Here is a 16,772-nt window from a genome sequence, read left to right on the forward strand (position 1 = left end):
AATGTTGTTTACATTACAATTAAATATATGTTTAGCTAAAATGCAAGTTACTGTAAGCACATAGATGAGTAAGTTCAGAGACATGATATAAGGCAATAGTCATAATAATAATTGTGCAGATTTAGAAAATAGAAGATGTGTAAAGATGTTACAAAGATATCAAGAGAAAAAAAATCATTTTCTGTGGCTCTTTAGTGCAACACCATCATCATAAATCATTCAGTCTGAATCACACACTCATAACAAAATGACGCCTAATATTAAAATAATTTTCCATTTGCCTGCTTCTTTTTGTGGCACTTACTCAGCTTGTCTTTTTTTTTAGTTTATTCTAGGTTTTCTGCAGCTTTTCAAATAAACAATGTACAAGGGACTTGTTGCTGAACAATTTGCGATTCTCTTATAAATTCCCTGGACAAATCCACACAGCCACTGTACATCAGAGATGAGCGTTGATGGGATGGAGTTAGACCAGCAGAGCTGTACAGTACGTGTCAGCGCTCCAGAAGCTCTAAATAAATCAAAACCGAAGATGCAAAAAAGTCGGAGGATATGCTTCCTGCCAGCTGGGTGACATGTTGTTCTGTGACATGAACAAAAACCAGTGAGCACCATTAACTGGATCAAGTGACATGGATGAAAGGGAGGGAAGAGAGAGAAGGGTGGGTTAAATAAAGAGAGAGTGAGGGTCTGCAGAGAGAAGCAAAGGGGTGAAATCAGGAGAAGTGGAGTTGGAGGAGGAGAAGTGGAGGAAGTGAGACAGAGAGAGAGACTGAGGTAGAAAGACAGATGGAGGGAGGGAGAGAGAAGCAAAAGAAAGTCAGAGAAAGAGAGATGAGACAATCCATCTTGGCACATTAGGGGGGGATCAGGCCGACACTCCATCATGGCTGTCGGAGAGATGCACACCTCCTCTGTCCTCTCCTCCACACGTGCATCCATCCATCCCTCGTTCGCTCCGCCAGCTGGCGTTCACTGAGGGATCTCAGCACTAAAACGTCCTGTCAGACCTATTTCCTTGTTATTGTCCAGCCCCCTCCTCACCTCCCCCCCCCCCCCCCCCACCCTCCCTGACTCCGCTGCCTTCCCTCTGCTCCCCGAGATTAAACGCACCCTTGTTGTGCCGCAGGGTGTGTGTGTGTGTGTGTGTGTGTGTGTGTGTGTGTGTGTGTGTGTGTGTGTGTGAGCTGTGAGGTCCAGAGCAGGACATGTTGGGTGTGTGTGTGTGTGTGTGGTGCCCCAACATTAATCATCTTTAAGGCGCTGACAAGCCCAGTGTGCGACATCACATCAACACCCCCTCCGTACACACATGCACACACCCTTCTCCCCCTCTCCTCCTCCTCTTCCTCCTCTCCTCTCTCCTCCTTTTCTGAATTTATCTGTTGGACCACCTCTCCCCATCACTCACTTCCCTCAGGGAGCGTTTGACAATGAGAGGGAAATATAGAGGGACAGAGGGAAGGAAAGAAGGATGAGAAAGAGTGACAGCAAAAAGGTGAGCAGGAACATGGAGAGATGAGAGAGGAAGAAGAAAGGATATGAAATAAATGGGATGAGAGAAAAAAACAAAAACAAATTTAAAGCAAAGATGAAAAGTAAAAGTTTTGACACAAGACTTAATTTAGATGACTTTTGAATAAAGAGCATTTCAATATTCAAATTCTGAAGGACTTGATTTGGAGAAGCTACACAGCTAAATACACAAATACATAGGCTACTAATAACTGGTTGACTGCAGCTATCATCTATAAATACAGATACATGTTTTTAATTAATAATCAAATCAAGAATATGTATAATATTCTATTTTGTTTTTTGCACAAGTCAGTATAATGTGTATATGGACAGTATGGGCAGCTTGTTTGTGGTCCTTTTGTCAAATAGCTGAATTTAAAGCATTTTACAGAATACACCGTCCTTATACACGTCTCTGCTGTTGTTGATTGTTGCCGTTCTTTTGTCACACCCACGCATTTACATTTCACTGTCATCAATCCAGTAGCCAGTACAAATAAAAGTCACACATTCATACAGAACATCTTACAATTCAAAAGAAAATCTCTGCACATCTAAGAGCAAAAAAAAGCAAGTGTGCATTTACTTAAAAAATGTGATATTACAAAACCCTAAAAATAATCAAGCATAGACATGTTTGTATACATGCCTGTGTGTGTGTGTGTGTGTGTGTGTGTGTGTGTGTGTGTGTGTGTGTGTGTGTGTGTGTGTGTGTGTGTGTGTGTGTGTGTGTGTGTGTGTGTGTGTGTGTGTGCTTCCACGTCCTCCAGGTGTGTGTTTGCCTGCAGGAATAGAAAGAGCCCCATCAGCTGCAGACAGGGATTGGATCTCTCTTTGTTTGCTGTGGCGGATGGTGACAGCTTCAGCATGACTCAAATTATCTTGTCAAAGCAATAAAGGGGAGAGGGAGGGGAGAGGGAGGTGAGAGAGGGATGAGGGGGGGGGGGGGGGGGGGGGGGGGGCAGAGAAAAAGAGATGGAGAAACAAGGAGAGAAGGAGAAATTTACCAAAGGGGGGAGCAGTGGAGGAGACAATAAGGCAGAAGAAGAAGAGAGGGAGAGAGAGGAGATGTGGAGCATAAGGGGATAAGAAAGAAAGAAAGAAAGAAAGAAAGAAAGAAAGAAAGAAAGAAAGAAAGAAAGAAAGAAGAGATGGGAGGTAGATGAAAGAGGAGGAGAAAGAAATGAAACAAATAAATTGGTGGTAGGGTGCAGAAAATTAGAATTGGATGAGGCTGGAGAGAAAGCGAGTGTGAGAGGGATGGAAGGAGGTGTAGAAGACAAAAAAGAGGAGGTAGAGAAAGAGAGGCAGAGAGAGAGAGGTAGAGAGAGAGAGTAATCGATTACCTATTTTTCAAAGTCACTTAACGTGTCCAGCGCTGTGGGCTGTGTTAAGTAGCGGTGCAGGAGAAATGGGAGGCTGGTATGCGCACACACGCTCGGAGAAAGAGAGGGAGGGAGATGGGTGACGTGTGTGGCATTTTGTGTGTTTGTAGGTGTGTGTGTGTGTGTGTGTGTGTGTGTGTGTGTGTGTGTGTGTGTGTGTGTGTGTGTGTGTGTGTGTGTCCCCACTAGTTGTCTCTTGATGAGTCCTTTTGCAGGAAACTGTTCTGACAGACCAATATGTGAGCAAGGATACATGTCCCCAGAGGGCTGTGTGTGTGTGTGTGTGTGTGTGTGTGTGTGTGTGTGTGTGTGTGTGTGTGTGTGTGTGTGTGTGTGTGCATGTGTATGTATATGTGTGTGCGTATAAAATAGAGAAACACCAAAGACAAGACAAATAGGGAGTCCCCCCCCCTACCTGGTCCTCCTGTTGCCGTGGTGACGAGCAGTCTAAACAGGATATCCTGGCTGAGGTGGAGCCGATTGTCCTGGACCTAAAAAAGCCCATTTGATTGGCTGAATACAGGAAAGTCAGGAAGTGTCCTCCAACATTAAGCTTTGAGACACTTTCAATGGATTTTATTTTTAGCCAACACACACTCAAAGATAAAGCAGTAAGACATGCAGTACTATACACACGCTTACACACACACTCTCTCACACAGACACACACACACACACACACCAAGGGGCTGTTTTTCCTAAATGCAACACTTAACAATGTGCACACTGTCCCGCACATACACTTGGAGAAACACAATGACACACAGACACACACGTACAGGTGGGCCCCACCCTGTGCCCTGCTGATCAAGGACAATGAAGTGAGGTAGTGTTGGCAGACTCTATACAGCATTATCTCATCTGGCTGACGATTCTTTAAATCTGCTTTGACCTGGGACAAACATTACACAATGGAGACTGTACACCACTCTATTCCCCTTTGTGTGTGTGTGTGTGTGTGTGTACAGAATTGTACTGCAGAAGCACTTAATGTGTGAAATTAAAGTGAGTCTCCTTAATGCTGAACCTTTGACCTCTTATTTCTTTTTTATTTTAAACTAAAAATAAATGTTCCTCTACCAAAAAGCTGTGTGAAGCATGGAAATAAAAAGCACAAACACATTTGTTTTGTTATTTTGTTATGTTGAAGCCTCTGCGTGGGAGATATCAATCTGAGGCTCAAAAATAATAATAAATAAATAAATAAGGAAAGCTTTTAGTGTGTGTGCTTCTTGTTTGTCCTGACGTGTCCCTCTTTGTCTGGTCTCCAGGTAAAAAGAAGATGTCCCTGTATGACAGCCAGGCCCCAGTCTGTCCCATCTGCCAGGTGCTGCTCCGGCCCGGAGAGCTGCAGGAACACATGGAGACAGAGATAGAGAGGCTAGCTAGCATATGCTTCAGGTAGGCCTTCAACACATCTCCTGCTTTTGCATTCACACACTCAGAAATGATATATAGTCACAACAAGCAACCAGCTAACCTGATAAAACATGCAAGTAGTCCTAAGGTGGTGAGATGACATCTAGCTTGTTTTTCACACTAAGATAAACACGACCTTGCATCCTTTTGCACAGAGAAAACAAATGAATCTGAAAGTCAATCATTAATATTAATCCCATGTCAGGTTATTTCAACATATATCATCTTTAATTTGTTTGACTCAAGTGACATTATCAGGAAAGGTAAACAGGACTTTCATAAAGGTTCATATTTTTCAGCTGAACCGTGAAGGCTGAGCTTTAACTTGGCTTTTTTATGTCGGGCTCACTGACCCGTATTCTTTCTAAGGAGAGATTTTTGTGCCATAAATCTGCATAAAAGGCAGAGGCATGCCATGAATGCAGCGCTAAGTGTTTCCTACAGGGATTCGGATTCAAACCTGTGACCCGAGTTCACTGCCTGCCCCCCCTTCTTCTCCTGGTGGCAGTTGCACGAGCTGTTTTACGGTGGATAAATCAACTCCAAGCCCTTTTAACGATGGGACACAACCATTAGGATCCATATTTCACCTTGACCACACGTCTGGCTGTGTGTGTGTTTGTGTACATATGTGTGTGGCCTGCGTGTGGGTGTGTTGGTGCGTGACCCGGTGTGCACCTAAGCGGCCCAGCTTTACGATAGTCCCCATTAACCTGGAGGGATAGGGCAACAGATAGCGTCACCCCACGTGGAAATCACACTTCATTTACCCCCGTTTACACTGAACGTACCCCTCCTCCTGTCGGTGCACCAGTCCTCTGTATTTCCACCTTCTATACCTCCCGTCCTGCCTTCTTCTAGTCTCTCCATCTTCTCCTTTTGTCTGTCATCCTCCCCCTTATCTGTCATATTTTCTTTCCCTCTTCCTGTTTTTAACACCCTCGCTCTTGTCATTTCCTCCTCTTCACTCCTCTCCGTGATTCTTTCCCTCCTCGTTTGCGCAGTCTTCTTCTAAACCCTATCCTGTCTCATCATCGCTACCTGACTCAACTTTGTTATTTAATCAGCTGCACAACACTGACCGGGAATAAACCTATTGTCCTCAGAGTGGAATGGGTCAACATGTGTAATTACACTTGGCTTTGGGAGGAGGAAAGGATGTATGTAGAGACAGGTAGACACTAGGGAGGGAGGGGGCTGATGTTAATAATGGGACCCTGAACTCCACCATCCAAAAGAATCATGAGAAAAGGATGGATGAATGGATCAAAACATGTTGACAGAGAAGCAAATCCAGGGAACTAAATCAGATGAAGAAAGAAAGTGAAAACAAAACTTATAACAGAAAATTCTCATCATAAGTCCCAGTGTATGGCCCTGGAATAGAATAGAATAGAATATATAGAATAGAATAGAATAGAATAGAATAGAATATATAGAATAGAATAGAATAGAATAGAATATATAGAATAGAATAGAATAGAATAGAATAGAATATATAGAATAGAATAGAATAGAATAGAATAGAATAGAATATATAGAATAGAATTGAATTGAATTGAATTGAATTGAATTGAATTGAATTGAATTGAATTGAATTGAATTGAATTGAAAGAGCAGCATAAGGATTAGATATCCATCATCAGGTGTATGTGCTTTAAGCATTAAAGGGATAGTTCAACATTTTGTTATTAAATTAGCCCATTGCCATAATCCCTATAGTCATAGCAGTAGGTTTGTTACCTTTAATTGTCAGTGCAAGCTATTTTTAGAACGGCGGAGCAGAGCTGTGAGCTGCTCAGAGCTACACTACGGAGGCTCATTATGGGATTTCTTGGTTTCCCTCATCAAACTCATCAAATACACAATCCAACAACTCCACAACGCTCTGGTGGACAAGTTGTGACCTGCACATTCACCACGCTATGAGATAATAACAGAACGTTACGAGACTGAGTTGTCACAGAGACTGCTGCTGAAAAGCTGTCCCTGAAGGCAACACGCATCAGCGGTTTTGCATGAATTTACCTCGGCTCAGTCTCGTAACGTTACATTTTTATCTCATAGCGTGGTGAATGTGCAGGTCACAACTTGTCCACCAGAGCGTTTTGGAGTTGTTGGATTGTGTATTTGATGAGTTTGATGAGGGAAACCAAGAAATCCCATAATGAGCCTCCGTAGCAGCTCACGGCTCTGCTCCGCCGTTCTAAAAATAGCTTGCACCGACAATTAAAGGTAACAAACCTACTGCTATAGGGATTATGGCACTGGGCCAATTTGCCAAAATGTTGAACTATCCCTTTAATAAAGGTTAGTGATCTTCCTTTCCCTCCATAAGCCTGGGGAAGCTCCAAACCCCATACACTGTACATGCTCACATACACACACATGGACACACAGGCGGTTATTTAAGGAAACAGCGTCATCCCCGGGTGAGATGGGATGGCGGCCAAAGTCACGGCTGGCTGACTTAGCTCCTCGCCATTAACCCATCCAACACACACACACACACACACACACACACACACACACACACACACACACACACACACACACACACACACACACCACCACCACCAGGAGGAAAACAGAGCAGAGGACAGGAGACAAACATGAGGGAAACACAATTTTAAGACATTTTACTTGTGTTTGTGTATGTTGCATGAGGCCGCGCAGGAGATGAAATGAAGGTAGAGGGTGTGTGTTCGGAAAAAGCGCGGGCTCGTTCTTTATATCACACATGCATGGTCTCTCTCCCTCTCCCTCTCCCGCTCCCTGGCACTCTGCATGGTAGCAGCCATCATTGAAAGTGACAGTGGGAATTTGGTCCAATTTGTAGTAAATCTGCCTTTAATGACGACCAGCACTTGCTGAATGAAAGAGCTGTGGATATGGAGACGAAGGTGTGTGTCCGCCTGCTCTCCTCTGCAGATATCTGTCCTTCTGTGGGTTTGTTTGTCTTCTATTTCTTCTCCTCTCTTTTTCCACACTGTCCTCCTCCCTGCATGTGTGTGTGATGTATGTGTGTGTGTGTGTTTGATTACAACCGCCAACCTGTCCTCTCTTGTGACTGTGAGCTCCGTCGCTTGTTCATGGGCCACAGCTTCTCACGTATGGACATGGAAATCACACGCGCACACATTGGAGTTGAGCAAATGGAAATCTATCATGCCCTGTACATGTCAGGTGGCTCGGGGGGGCAAAGTAATCTACATACCCCATCACCCCTCCTCTTCATATCCCCACTTCTCTTCTTCTTCCTCCTCCTCCTCCTCCTCCTCCTCCATAATCAATTTGCCTCCACTAGAGGAGCCCCCACCTCTCTAGCAGACAACACAAAAAGGCAAAAAGCAATCAGCATCTTGAGGTTAGCACTATCCCTGCATTCCTCCTCCTATCTATTCCACCCAACTGCCACTGACAAAAGACTCTCTCCCTCTCCCCTTCTCTCCTTCTCTCCTTCTCTCTCTCTCTGGTGGGAGGAGTGGAGGACTGTGTTAGCTGTCAGTCAATCCTGGCCCATTTCTACTTGTGTAGGACTGATGCAGATTTAATCAGGTTTGGGGAGGATGGACTCAACCCAATGCAAACTAATACTGCGCTGAATTCTAACACAGGAGTCTGGTTCAGATAAAACTACATTACTTAGACTTTGATTCTTTATTGTCATTGTCATAATAACACAGATATATCGAGATATCGTTTAGAGCAGCTTAATACTGATTTATTCATATTACTGATATAATCATGGAGATTTGGAGCTTGTTTTGGGTTATTTTTACATGATCTTTTACAATAATAATAATAATTTGAATAGTCATCATTTCTGTAATCTTGACTTAATTAATTTTGACTTCACTTAATATACTAGAATTCAAAGTTTAATTGGTATAACATCATTCTGCCTCCAAACTCCAAAGCTGGCTACACTGCTGCTGCTGCTGCTACAGTTTATTAATTCATACCACGTATAATCTTAATCTTTATGTACAATGCTGTTGGTCTGTAAAGTTAACTTCATTTACATCACAGTTTAGTGTCCACTATTACATTTGTAATATGTGTAATTACACATTTTTATGTCGTCCATCACCCTCATGATTCATTATAGGTTAATGACACTAGCAAGTTCTTATCTCTGATCTGTCAACACAACCACTGGACTTTTGACCCGCCTTCTGATCCCTTTACAGCCTTTACAGTGCGACTACTTCCTGTTTATGATCTCACAGGTCCTGGCCCCTCCCTCTGGGTGAACCAGGTCAGACTAGAGCAGGTCCTGTCTGCAGCACGGGGACAAAACAACATGCACCTCACCTGTCTGTCTCATGCACACCTCATTACCACAACACATTTTAAACCGCTCCGTGTCCCGTCTTTCATTCCTCCCTTCCTTCCTTTTCTCTTCCTCCTGTGTGTGTGTGTGTGTGTTTGTTTCACTTTGTTGTGCAGCTCGTTTCCACTCTTCTCTTCTCCTTCTCTTTGAAACGGCAGGCAGCTGGAATCTCCAGCCCCATAACCCACGCCATCAAAAATTCATAGAACCGGGCAAACAGACGTGTGAAGCTGTGAGAAGAGGCGGCGGTGACACACACACACACTCTCCCATCTCTCCCTCTCTCCCTCTCTTTTTCTCTCTCTCTCTCTCTCTCTCGTTTTTCCGTCTTCTTTCATCTTTCCCTCACTCGATCTCTTTCTTCATGTTGCCCGCTCTCCCTCTACCTCTTTTCTTTCCCCCCCTTTTCACTCTCCTTTCATCTCTCTATCACCCCCTCTGTCATTGTGGCAATTTTCTCCCGTCGTGGCAGGCGTGCGACTGCTGTCCTCTCTCTCTCTTCCTCTCCCTCCCTCTCCCTCCTTCTCTTGTCACAGTTTGACACCGTCAACGAGCAGGTAGAGGCGGCTGTTGTTGTTGACGCCTCGGCTGCACAGGTTCCAGGTGATGAATAAAAGGGAGATAGAGGGAGAAGGAGAGAGAGATGACAGAGACAGAGATAGAGAAGGGGTAAAGAGAGGTGTGTGTGTGTGTGTGTGTGTGTGTGTGTGTGTGTGTTGGCAGATTCCCCTGCATTACACGGCAGCTTGACTGTGTCACCCGTGTTTATTCTCTTTGTTGGTTGAGGTGAGGCCCGCTGTTCAGCTTTCACACACACACACACACACTCATAAACACACTCAAGACGTGGGCACGGCACACACACGTACAGACGCTCATGCACATTCACCGATACACACAGAGCTCGGCAACAGTGATGATGACACATTTCCACAGACAAGTTCACCAGGAAGGAACAAAGACAAACACATGCATGTACTAATTCATATCAATGAATTCAGCTCAGAGGGAAAACAGCATCAGTCACATCAGTGCAACAATACAAACTGACAGCAAATGGTAATATGGATAATAAGGAACAATTCAGTTTACTGAAGTCCTGAGGCCTATACTCTTAATTTGTAAAGTTTTGGTTAAAAGCTGCGTGCAAGATGCATTTAAATAATGTTTCTATTTAGTCATGCTACCTTTCATTTAGCCGCTTATTCGAAAAATAAACCTCCTTATCATATAAAGCTGTAAACCCTTAACTGTGGTGGGTTATAGCTTCCACAGAGGCTTGGTTTTTAGACTAACTGTAAAAATGTCATCAACTACCTTTCCAAAACAGCATTATTTTGGGCTATTTTATTAATTTTTCCTTCATCCACCTACGCAGCCAGTAGTTGTTGTGGATGCTAACTTCTCATTACAGCTTCCTCTCAACACAGCTCATTCTTGCTCATTTTGGAGAATTTATATTAATCAAATCCCATTGGTAATTACACCTAGCCCACATATTCCATTTCATGTGTAAATACATCCCATTTAGGAACAAAAGACAGTCTATCTTCCATTTCAACTGGCCATTAAAGGGGTACTCAAGCAATTTAAATTTAATATCGCACCTCCATCAAGTTAAAGGACAAAAGACAGATTACCAAAACAATAGTTAAAAAGCTTTGAATCTTTGGCCATGACATCCTGAAATTATATTATAATCATATACTGTATGTCAAGCTCCCAAAGCACTTGAGCCTACATTTCCCAACTTTCTCATTACTGTTTAGTAAAGAAGAAGGACCTGCAGTACAAACACAACAAACACATACACACATCTCATCATCTATTCCTTCCTAACTCTGTGCAGCTATGCATTATATGACACTGCTCTTATATTTCTCACTGGTCTTGCTCCTCTGCTTTTTTGTGCACCACTTTGTAAATTCTTCTCTCAGATAAGTGACATATAAATAAGGCTTCTTATTCTTATTATCCACCCATCCATCCATTGAAAAAGGAAATCCCCTGTCTGCCAAGGCATGCTGTCAGATTAGAGGTCACGCTCAATTCAGTTGCAGGCACCATTCTTTCAATGGTTTGCCTCTGTCTGTCTGTCTGTGTGTGTGTGTGTGTCCAAGGAGGTCTGCAGTGCTAACAGGGTCTCAAAGCAAACATGACAACCCTGTCTCGCTTTGTCAACGTCAAGTCTGTGGCAACACTCGAGGAGGCTCAGAGAAATGTATCTCTGTGTTTGAGTGAAAGTCGGTGAAAGAGGGAAAGAGAGAGTGGAAGGAAGCAGGAGGGGAGAAAAAAGACAGGGGAGGGAGAACTGAAAGGACAACATATCAATTGAGAAAGAGAGCAAGTAAATGAAAAGAATAAGCCAGTAAAACATGACATACAGTAACATGAGCAGAAATAGGCTGATCAATACATGACGATTTTTAATCATTTGTTTCCAATCTAAGTTGCACAAAGATGGATGGAGAGAATGTGAATCCATGGGTCAACAAAAACCTACAACAAGTGTAAGATTGTGTAACCTAACCTCACTGTATTCTCTGTTTGTCTATCCTGCAGTAAGAACCAGTCCCCCAAGGAGGGAATCACCACTCCAGGAACCCCCAAGGTGAGAGCCACCTCATTGTCTCATTAAGCTTTTATTCACAGGAAACAGATAATATGATATTGTTAATATAATCTGTTTGTTTCAGTGGAAATCAGCAACATCCCAGTATCATGATATACAGTACTGTACATCAAAACCATCTGAATAGTGTGAATAAAAGAAAAGAAAAGAAAGGTTTTAAATAACTGAATGCAAAATGAATTGCATTCCTGTGTCCATCTCTCAGAGCTGCTACTGACGCTCTGACACTGACTCTCTGTTCCTCTCTGCTGCACTAAGGGTACATCATCTGTACTGTAGGCCTCTGTCTTATATCTCTCTCTTTCTCACACACACACACACACAAAAGTACCAGTCTCCTGTGATCCAACAGGCAGCCGGGCCGAGAGGCACTGTACTGTGATTGTTCCAATTAGAGAGACAAAGAGAGAGACGCAGACAGACAGAGAGGGAAGAAGAAAAAGAGAAGAAAAGAGATAGAGAGACAGATCACGTCAAACTGTAGGAAGACTCGGATTCACGATTCCATCAAGTAGCATTCCCTCATAGTCTCTGCCTCCACTAACTCATCTGAGCACATCACCAGCTGTCAGGCGGAGAGGGAAAGAAGACCTTTCCACGTCTTAAACATGTTCGCTATAGTGTCTTTAAAGGAAAAGTCCAAGTCATAAAGCAAGAGGACTATGAATACACTGCACCTATGGCTAAAGGAGATAAAATAAAGCAATGAGACAGAGAGGAAATAACAAGATGGTAACAATAGAGGGAAGAGGTAGAGGGTGTTTTATGCTTGTCCTGTTGGACATTATACCAGACTATATAGTCCTAAAACAATGTTACAGTTTCAGTATAGAGACTCCATCTGATATTTATTTGAATTACTCTGCTTTATAATAAATACCTGTGTCAACCCTCAATCGATCAGCTGCTTCATCATGTTGTTTTTTTGTTTTTTTTTATTTCTAACTTAAAACCACGTGCCAACTAGATCAAAGTCCATATAACGTGCACATGAATGCCACATGAGAGTTGTAGCATAATTCAGGGGGTTTCCATTCTCATTCCCACACACCTCTGGGTGCTGACCCAGGCTTAGAGCGGTGCTCACGGCCCCGTGGGTGGGCAGGTGCTTGAGAAAGGCAGGCAGAGCGAGGGCCGAGGGGTGAGCGCTGGCCTTCCTCTCCGACCGTGACTGCGCATCTCACAAGCGTTGTTTAGTATTCAGCGCCAGGGTGTGGAGAATGGAGAGGGCCAGTCTGAAGCACATGGGGCCCCGTTGTTGTGCTCTCCTCCCCGGAACGCACCACCCAACCCCGTTAGGCTGCAGATTAACCCCAACGCACCTCCTCATGGGGGTGGTAGGGCCACTTGCTAAGCTAAGGTGATTGGGTCAGAGGAGAAACATGTGACATCTGTAGGGCCACACACCCTCTGACACACTGAGCACAAAACAAGTAGAAAGAAATGATTTTCAATATGTACAGGAATGAGGTGCTTATTGTTATTTATTTGGGTATTTACCCACTTAGTTTCTTTGTTGCTCTGTTGGTGTTACCTTCAGTTTGTCTTTGTGTATGTCTCATGACTGTATTAGAGAGATAAAGATTAGTGATAATATGTTAGAATAAATCTATGTATGTATATACTTATATATTAGAGAGATCAAGATTCATGATAATATATTAGAATAAATCCAGCTAGATAAACTTATAAATTAACTTATTGTATAGATTATAATGACAAGAAAGCTTGAAAGCTAATTTATGAATAAGGCGTGGGAGTAAATAAGTTTTACTTCTTCCCACTCCTTTTCGGATATGAACAAAAAAACAACAACATATAATCTTTATTTTCAATTATTTTATTGTTGTTCATGTGTTGTCTTGCAATGTATTTATTTGTTATGTCTGTCCATTACTGTATTATGTTTTATTTCTTTTAACATGTCCGAAATAATCTTTAATTAACTAACTGACACACACGTCCCTGTTGGATCCTACACCGTTTCACTTCCACATGGAGAGATTTAGACACACATACACTCCTTTTTCTCCTCCCTTCTTTAAGTGTTCACTATTGATCTGCAGTCGCACAACTCAGATTTATAAATGTTCACATTTTTATAATACAAATTCACAAAACACACTTTGTTTTACCATCTTTACAGTTGGACATGGAGATAAAAGCTCTGCACAACGAGGTGTAAAATCACTGATTCGCCCATGATCTACCTTTAAATGTAACCTTTTTGTAGCCAGTCTTCTTGCATATTGCTTTAATTGGTTGGTTTTAAAAGACCAAAAAATTCAATGGAATCTTCATTTATAATGTAGAGTACTGTTAAATGTCATATTCTAATGATAAAACTTAAACATATTCCCAGACGCCCCCAGGTAAATGATTCCTGACCTTTTTAAACCTGGGTAAAAGAGGAAAGAAGATCACACACACACACACACACACACACACACACACACACACACACACACACACACACACACACACACACACACACACACACACACACACACACACACACACACACACACACACACACACACACACACACACAGAGGCATAAAAGCACCATGCATAATGTCCAATTTACTGTGGCAGCACTGGAGGTTGGTCATTTCTCACATATTATTATTAGATTACTGCTGTCGAGCACTTAAGCCTCTGCTCTGCCCCTTTCCACTTGATTAATAGGAGACGACTGTAAATACAAATATTTCATAGCTGCCTTGTAAAAAAAATACAGCAGCTAAGGCACACATGAAAACACAAGTACACACACACACACACACACACACACACTCAAACCACTGTGTCAGGACTAAGCCTATTGCCTCTCATTTCTGCTCCTGTTCTCTTTTTTATCTGCTTGATTCTTGTTCACTTGAGGAATTCCCTGGATTGTCTTTGTCACAGAGTGGGTTAGACGCTGGGATTGTTTATGTGTTTGTGTGTCCATGAGAGAGAGAGAGTGTGTGTGTGTGTGTGGTGTGTGTGTCAAAGCGAGACAGATTTATGGACAAGCAGTGTCCTGTAATGTCAGACAGTTACTCTCCTCCTTTTCAGATGTTTACCCTTCCTCCTCCTCTTTTTTTCAATCTCTCGCTCTTCCCTAACTCCTCTTAATGTCCCATAAACATTAACTCTAATCAGTGGAAGGGATTTTATAGACAAAGTCAGGCGGGTTACAGTCATCATCAATGACGTGTCGCTCTCAGCATCTGTGGCAATAATAGTCCAAGGGTAAAGATTCCCTATTCCTCTAAGAGATCTGGATCTGTTCATCTCTGAAATTTAATTAATTTCCTTTTTGATACTGTTCATTTGATAAATACACAGGGTAAAAAAATGTTTTTGTGTGGTAAGATGGTCAGTGTAACACATTAGGTCAAACGGAGGTGCCACATCCTGGTTTCATGGGAACAAGAATGTAAATATAAATTCTAGTGGTTTTCACACCATTAAAAAAAAATATTCTTCAGCTTCTTGCAAATCAGGAACAATAGGTTTAAGATCTTGGGTCAGTGCTCAGATCAGCCAGGTTCACAGGTACAGTTAAGTACAGCAACTGGAATCAGAACATCTCAGTCAATTTTACCATTTATGTTCTAGTTTAAAGGTGTAGTTACAGAAATGGCCGTTTGTCCCGTTTGTCGCGCCGAGTTGTCACGAGCTGCAACACGAGTTTACCCGAGTAGGGAAAACAGATTTGATAGTTTGAAGTTTGGCCTACATCGTCTGATAGATGAGTTATTACACTAATTTTATGACCCAGAGTGGGCTTAAATTCAATTTTCTTTTCTGTACACCTTTAAATTAACTTAAACTTCTTGTGCCACATCATTGAAATTTCAGCAGCCAGCAAACAAGTGTTTTTTTTCCTCACAACATTTAGGTCTGTGTCCTTGGACCATTGGGTTCACTGTAGTAACATAAAAAGCCTGGGGACCTTCTGCCATCTTAAATCATTCAAATGACGATAATGATATTGTGAGGGGTAACGAGCAGTGAACAGTGAAATTATATCTGTTTTCCTCAGAAACAGCATTACTCTTACCATGTCCATGTTTATTGATTGTTCCCATGCAGCAACTGTCATGTGAGGACAAGTGCAGGTGTAATCATAATATAACAAGATGGTCTGCATATAGAAGACATTTTATTTATGTGTCTCTCTCTCTTTCTCTCTTTAGTCGATGCTGTTGTCGGTGCACATCAAGCGTGAGGGAGAGTCTCCCGTGGTCTCGCCTCTGTCCTCTGAAGACGCGCACCACTCCGACAGATACCAGGTCACCTCACACACACACACACACACACACACACACACACACAGTCGTTTTTCTTTATGTGAAATGTATTGTATTACATAAGGTCAAGGGACAGTATATATATATATATATATATTTAAATATATATACAGCCAGTCAGCTTCATGTTATGACAATGTACCATTAATATTTGAATAATCATACCTAACGAGGTAAACCTTCACTTATGGTCATGGATGACCAGAAGATCAACAGTCATTCATTACATTTTATTGAATGCACACATCCTGTTTTAATACATGTAGTCAATTGTAATTGATTGGCCATAATGTATGGTATTACAGTATCTATTATGGTAATTATGAATATAAACATGGAAATGTCATCTAGCTCTGTAGCAGACCTAAATGAATACTCCAGGTTTGGGCAGTATGCAGGTACATTGTGGTAACAGGAACTAAAGTCATTATTACCTGATATGGTTTTGATTATTTTACTCTTGAGAAAAATAACTTAATTGGACAAAACACCGATATGTCCTCTCTAAGGCTCTAATATACTACTTTTATTTGGGTGTAATGTCAAAGTAAACAGTATTATCATCATCAGAGGCCAGAGATCCATGAAGTATTGAATCAACCTGTGAATTTCCCTAATTATGACAAATGTGTGGCAGGGGATGGTGGTAGATTTTGGTTTTTCCGCTCTTTCAGCAGTTAAGTTGACCACCAGGCCATTCCTCCTTAAATCTCAGCTGTCTTTAAAGCCCTCCCTGACTGCTTTTATCTCTTGTATTCATCAAAGTTTGTTCGGGAGATTCTTCTGGCCATGATGTATCTCTGGGTTAAGTGGGTTTCCCCCCTCACACCATAAAATAAGAACTATTAAGTCCATGCAGACGTTACATCCATACGTTCAGGATGACACAGCTCATAAAGACCTTATAGCGATAAAGTAGATTTTCTCATTAAGTGAAACTGCTGAAATCACCTTATATTATACAAATGATTAAGTCAATGGTGACTCTTTTTACCACCCTGAAAATGAAGCGTAATGGCGGACTTTGCCACCTCCTCTCTGCCTGTTCGGCCTGTCTCGGTGCTCTTCTCCTCTCTACCTCTTCCCATCTTCTAAAAACCTGACCTATCTGCAGCCATTCAGTGAGTGTATCATAATGATACGGTAGTAGTGGCGATGCATGGCAAGTGGGCCTATAACTC

The 16,772-nt window shown here is 42.2% G+C and overlaps 1 protein-coding gene across 1 annotated transcript in view; it reads left to right on the forward strand.

The window, feature by feature from the left end:
* The window catches only part of rnf220a (ring finger protein 220a), a gene marked incomplete at its 5' end in the record, with an annotated part of 163,381 nt that overhangs the window by 109,711 nt on the left and 36,898 nt on the right, over positions 1-16,772 (forward strand). Inside the window, 3 exons of the mRNA XM_083991264.1 lie at positions 4,175-4,304; positions 11,221-11,269; positions 15,478-15,573. Coding sequence (XP_083847390.1) covers positions 4,175-4,304; positions 11,221-11,269; positions 15,478-15,573 — 275 coding nt within the window. The remainder of the gene's footprint in view (positions 1-4,174; positions 4,305-11,220; positions 11,270-15,477; positions 15,574-16,772) is intronic.

This window comes from Trachurus trachurus (genome assembly GCF_905171665.1).
Source record: "Trachurus trachurus genome assembly, chromosome: 17".
Lineage (NCBI taxonomy): Eukaryota > Metazoa > Chordata > Actinopteri > Carangiformes > Carangidae > Trachurus > Trachurus trachurus.